Here is a 5,574-nt window from a genome sequence, read left to right on the forward strand (position 1 = left end):
ACCCTCGGCCTCGCTGGCTGCTTCCCGTGTCATCGCGTCACATCTGAATGCAAACGCGTTCCAATCATCCCACTTTGACGTTGTCGAGAAGAAGAAATACGAGACGAAGTGAGAGTAACGAGTAAAGAGTGTAAAAGGAGGAAAATAAAAGTGCCCGTCCATCAAAAAAACCCAGCCTGGTTCCCGGAAGCTACCTCAGAAACTCCTTCTTCATTAGTACGGCGCGAACTTCTGTCTCTCCGGCTTCTTCATCCCGTTGGCTGAAGACGAGATCTTGGCCGTGTAGGACGCCAGGGCCGCCGCCGCGTGAGCCTGAACCGGAACGCCCGCCGCTGTCTGCATGGAGCCCGGCATCATGGGGGCGCCGATGGCCGCCGCCGCCGCTGCTGCTGCTGAGGCGGAAGGGTTGGAGAGTGCCAGGTAAGGGAATGATTTCATTCCCAGGAGGCTGGACAGGGGGAGGGCGTAGGGGGAGCCCAGCATTTGAGCGTGGGGCATGGCGGCGCCCATCGCTGCCAGGGGGGAGGAGGAGGCGGGGGGGGCGGGCTGGGTGAAGCTCATGGTCAGGTCAACGGGAGGCGGCATGGAGGAGGACTGGGCGGTGGATTTGGCGGTCTCTAAACTGGAGGAGGGGAGGAATGGAGGGCGGGAGGGAGGTGGAGGGAAGGGAAGGGAAGGAGGGTGGAGGAGGGGAGGACAGGGGTCAGGGGGAGGGGATTTGGGATGGAGAAGGGTTAGAGGGTTAAATAAAAGACATGTTAAAAAAAAGAAAAAACAAACAGGATATTTTGGAGAGTAAAAAAAAAAGGAAGTAAAGGAAATTTGACAAAACTCAAATCATAAGACAGGTGTGTTTTGCTGGAGGTTGCAACAGATTATTGTCGGGGGGTTCGCCGTACGGATGGGGGGGGGTGCTGTATAAATCGGGGTGATGGCTTGGGAGGGGGCTTGGGAGGAGGAAACAAAACCATTGTAGATATATTAGGATGGAAGCTTCGTCAGAGATGATTCAAACAGAACAAACAAGTCAGCTGCTAGCTGTCATTTCTCAGAGTAAAACGGTCGCCTTTAATACACTTCTTCATATTCAATGAATATCAACGGCCGTAACCAACCAATTAGCACTGAAACAGTGACTTCAAAGGCGCTAACGCTAACAACAACATCTAGTTTATTTAATGCTATTAGCCAAAAGTGAAGCAGATATTAATTTCTTTCTTTCTTTTATTTAAAATCACCTGAAAAGGAACATTAATACTAAACAATATCAATAATAATAGAATATGTTAATATAATAAAATGCGCAAAATCCCGGTGTGCTTACCACGAGGGGATCAGGTACTGGGCCAGGTGTGCTTACCACGAGGTGATCAGGTACTGGGCCAGGTGTGCTTACCACGAGGTGATCAGGTACTGGGCCAGGTGTGCTTACCACGAGGTGATCAGGTACTGGGCCAGGTTGATGGCGATCGGCGTGCCGGTGATGGTGACGTGTCGGTCGCTGGTGCTGTCGATCTGGCTCCCGATCTTGATCTGAGCCCCCGACACCTGCCGGATCTCGTTTATCTTGGTGCCCTGGCGGCCGATGATGGAGCCGATCAGCTGGTGAACACAAATGTGAGAACAACAACCACAACAACAGAACACAGTTAAAAACAATCCCAGTTGTGGAAGGCGTTCTGTCACACCCTCGGCGACACGGCCAGCCTCTCCTCGGGGTTCCACCCACAGACTAACGGCCAGACGGAGAGGATGAACCGGGAGCCCGAGGCCATCCTCAGGTGTGTGACCGCCACGGATCCCTCGTCATGGAGCATTCACCTCCCGCGGGTCGAGTACGCCCACAGGGTCTAACCTCATATCCAGGACATGGTCTAACCTCACATCCAGGACATGGTCTAACCTCACACCCAGGACATGGTCTAACCTCACATCCAGGACATGGTCTAACCTCATATCCAGGACATGGTCTAACCTCACACCCAGGACATGGTCTAACCTCATATCCAGGACATGGTCTAACCTCACACCCAGGACATGGTCTAACCTCCACCAATCAGATTGTAGCTCCTTCACTTCGAGCTAAACACTCAAAGTCAGTCTGTTTGCTGTGCTGGCTCCTCATTGGTGGAACGAGCTCCCCATTGACATCAGGACAGGAAGTCTCTACAGACTAAAAACACATCTTAGTGACTACACCTTGAATAGGGAAGGTAGAGCCGTAGTAGCACTTAAATGTCCCTTACTGATAGCACTTTGTTGTTTAGCACTTTAGTAGCACTTTATTGAAGAAATTATACTTGCTTGATTCTTGTTGTTCTGAGTTTGGACTCATGGTTTAATGCACTTATTGTAAGTCGCTTTGGATAAAAGCGTCAGCTAAATGACATGAAATGTAATGTAATAATGTTTTAATATTTAAACATATTGAATTATGACGTATATATACACGTTGTGGTATTTGTAGTCGATAATCTTCTACTTTTAGTGTTTGAGTCCTCTTGAAACACGTTTTGTCATTTTGCATCTCGAGTGACAGGAAGTGAACGTTGTGTGTGTGTGTCTGTGTGTGCGTGTGTGTCTGTTTGTGTGTGTGTGGTGTGTGTGTGGTGTGTGTGCGTGTGTGTGTGTGTGTGTGCGTGTGTGTGGGTGTGTGTCTGTTTGTGTGTGTGTGTGTGTGTGCGTGTGTGTCTGTTTGTGTGTGTGTGGTGTGTGTGTGTGTGGTGTGTGTGCGTGTGTGTGTGTGTGCGTGTGTGTGGGTGTGTGTCTGTTTGTGTGTGTGTGGTGTGTGTGTGGTGTGTGTGTGGTGTGTGTGTGCGTGTGTGTGTGTGGGTGTGTGTCTGTTTGTGTGTGTGTGGTGTGTGTGGTGTGTGTGCGTGTGTGTGTGTGTGTGTGCGTGTGTGTGGGTGTGTGTCTGTTTGTGTGTGTGTGGTGTGTGTGTGGTGTGTGTGTGCGTGTGTGTGTGTGTGCGTGTGTGTGGGTGTGTGTCTGTTTGTGTGTGTGTGGTGTGTGTGGTGTGTGTGCGTGTGTGTGTGTGTGTGTGCGTGTGTGTGGGTGTGTGTCTGTTTGTGTGTGTGTGTGTGTGCGTGTGTGTCTGTTTGTGTGTGTGTGGTGTGTGTGCGTGTGTGTGTGTGTGTGTGTGGTGTGTGTGCGTGTGTGTGTGTGTGCGTGTGTGTGGGTGTGTGTCTGTTTGTGTGTGTGTGGTGTGTGTGTGTGTGTGTCTGTTTGTGTGTGTGTGGTGTGTGTGCGTGTGTGTGTGTGTGTGTGTGGTGTGTGTGCGTGTGTGTGTGTGTGCGTGTGTGTGGGTGTGTGTCTGTTTGTGTGTGTGTGTGTGTGTGTGCGTGTGTGTCTGTTTGTGTGTGTGTGGTGTGTGTGCGTGTGTGTGTGTGTGTGTGTGGTGTGTGTGCGTGTGTGTGTGTGTGCGTGTGTGTGGGTGTGTGTCTGTTTGTGTGTGTGTGGTGTGTGTGTCTCTATGTCACTCCTCATCCAAGATGGCGACGGCCGTATAAGAGTGTGTAGTCTTGGTGTGCATGGAAACGCGATGTGGAGGTCAGTTTATAATTAGGGATGGCAGGAGGAGGAGGAGGAGGAGGAAGAGGAGGAGGAAGAGGAAGAGGAAGAGGAGGAGGAAGAGGAAGAGGAAGAGTAGGAGGAAGAGGAGGAGGAAGAGGAAGAGGAGGAGGAAGAGGAGGAGGAAGAGGAGGAGGAAGAGGAAGAGGAGGAGGAAGAGGATGAAGAGGAAGAGGAAGAGGAGGAAGAGGAAGAGGACGAGGAGGAGGAGGAAGAGGAGGAGGAAGAAGAGGAATAGGAGGAGGAGGAGGAGGAGGAAGAGGAAGTAGAAGAGGAAGAGGAAGAGGAGGGGGAAGAGGAAGAGGAAGAGGAGGAGGAAGAGGAAGAGGAGGAGGAAGAGGAAGAGGAGGAGGAAGAGGAGGAGGAAGAGGAAGAGGAGGAGGAAGAGGATGAAGAGGAAGAGGAAGAGGAGGAGGAAGAGGAAGAGGAGGAGGAAGAGGAAGAGGAGGAGGAAGAGGAGGAGGAAGAGGAGGAGGAAGAGGAAGAGGAGGAGGAAGAGGATGAAGAGGAAGAGGAAGAGGAAGAGGAGGAAGAGGACGAGGAGGAGGAGGAAGAGGAGGAGGAAGAAGAGGAATAGGAGGAGGAGGAGGAGGAGGAAGAGGAAGTAGAAGAGGAAGAGGAAGAGGAGGGGGAGGAGGAAGTGGAAGTGGAGGGGGAGGAGTAAGTGGAAGTGGAAGAGGAAGTGGAAGAGGAGGAGGAGGAGGAAGAAGAGGAAGGGGAAGGGGAGGAAGTCGAAGAAGAGGAGGAAGAGGAGGAGGAAGAATAGGAAGTGGAAGAGGAAGAGGAAGTGGAAGAGGAGGAGGAGGAAGAGGAAGAGTAGGAAGAGGAGGAGGAAGAGGAAGAGGAGGAGGAGAAGGAGGCGGAAGAAGAGGAAGAGGAGGAGGAGGAGGAGGAGGAAGTGGAAGAGGAGGAGGAAGAGGAGGGGGAAGAGGAAGAGGAAGAGGAGGAGGAAGAGGAAGAGGAGGAGGAAGAGGAGGAGGAAGAGGAAGAGGAGGAGGAAGAGGATGAAGAGGAAGAGGAAGAGGAAGAGGAGGAGGAAGAGGAAGAGGAGGAGGAAGAGGAAGAGGAGGAGGAAGAGGAGGAGGAAGAGGAGGAGGAAGAGGAAGAGGAGGAGGAAGAGGATGAAGAGGAAGAGGAAGAGGAAGAGGAAGAGGAGGAAGAGGAAGAGGACGAGGAGGAGGAGGAAGAGGAGGAGGAAGAGGAAGAGGAAGAGGAGGAGAAAGAGGAAGAGGAGGAGGAAGAGGAGGAGGAAGAGGAGGAGGAAGAGGAAGAGGAGGAGGAAGAGGATGAAGAGGAAGAGGAAGAGGAGGAAGAGGAAGAGGACGAGGAGGAGGAGGAAGAGGAGGAGGAAGAAGAGGAATAGGAGGAGGAGGAGGAGGAGGAAGAGGAAGTAGAAGAGGAAGAGGAAGAGGAGGAGGAAGAGGATGAAGAGGAAGAGGAAGAGGAGGAGGAAGAGGAAGAGGAGGAGGAAGAGGAAGAGGAGGAGGAAGAGGAGGAGGAAGAGGAAGAGGAGGAGGAAGAGGATGAAGAGGAAGAGGAAGAGGAAGAGGAGGAAGAGGAAGAGGACGAGGAGGAGGAGGAAGAAGAGGAATAGGAGGAGGAGGAGGAGGAGGAAGAGGAAGTAGAAGAGGAAGAGGAAGAGGAGGGGGAGGAGGAAGTGGAAGTGGAGGGGGAGGAGGAAGTGGAAGTGGAAGAGGAAGTGGAAGAGGAGGAGGAGGAGGAAGAAGAGGAAGGGGAAGGGGAGGAAGTCGAAGAAGAGGAGGAAGAGGAGGAGGAAGAATAGGAAGTGGAAGAGGAAGAGGAAGTGGAAGAGGAGGAGGAGGAAGAGGAAGAGTAGGAAGAGGAGGAGGAAGAGGAAGAGGAGGAGGAGAAGGAGGCGGAAGAAGAGGAAGAGGAGGAGAAGGAGGAGGAGGAAGTGGAAGAGGAGGAGGAAGAGGAGGGGGAAGAGGAAGAGGAAGAGGAGGAGGAAGAGGAAGAGGAGGAGGAAGAGGAAGAGGAGGAGGA

At 52.2% G+C, this 5,574-nt stretch overlaps 1 protein-coding gene across 1 annotated transcript in view; it reads right to left on the reverse strand.

The window, feature by feature from the left end:
* Positions 1–213: 213 nt before the first annotated feature.
* Positions 214–5,574, reverse strand: part of pcbp4 (poly(rC) binding protein 4) — a 37,975-nt gene continuing 32,614 nt past the window's right edge. The window contains exons 11-13 of the mRNA XM_034532735.1: positions 1,433–1,602; positions 394–622; positions 214–312 (exon numbers count right to left, since the gene is read on the reverse strand). Coding sequence (XP_034388626.1) covers positions 214–312; positions 394–622; positions 1,433–1,602 — 498 coding nt within the window. The remainder of the gene's footprint in view (positions 313–393; positions 623–1,432; positions 1,603–5,574) is intronic.

This window comes from Cyclopterus lumpus, chromosome 5 (assembly GCF_009769545.1).
Source record: "Cyclopterus lumpus isolate fCycLum1 chromosome 5, fCycLum1.pri, whole genome shotgun sequence".
NCBI classification, from domain to species: Eukaryota; Metazoa; Chordata; class Actinopteri; order Perciformes; family Cyclopteridae; genus Cyclopterus; species Cyclopterus lumpus.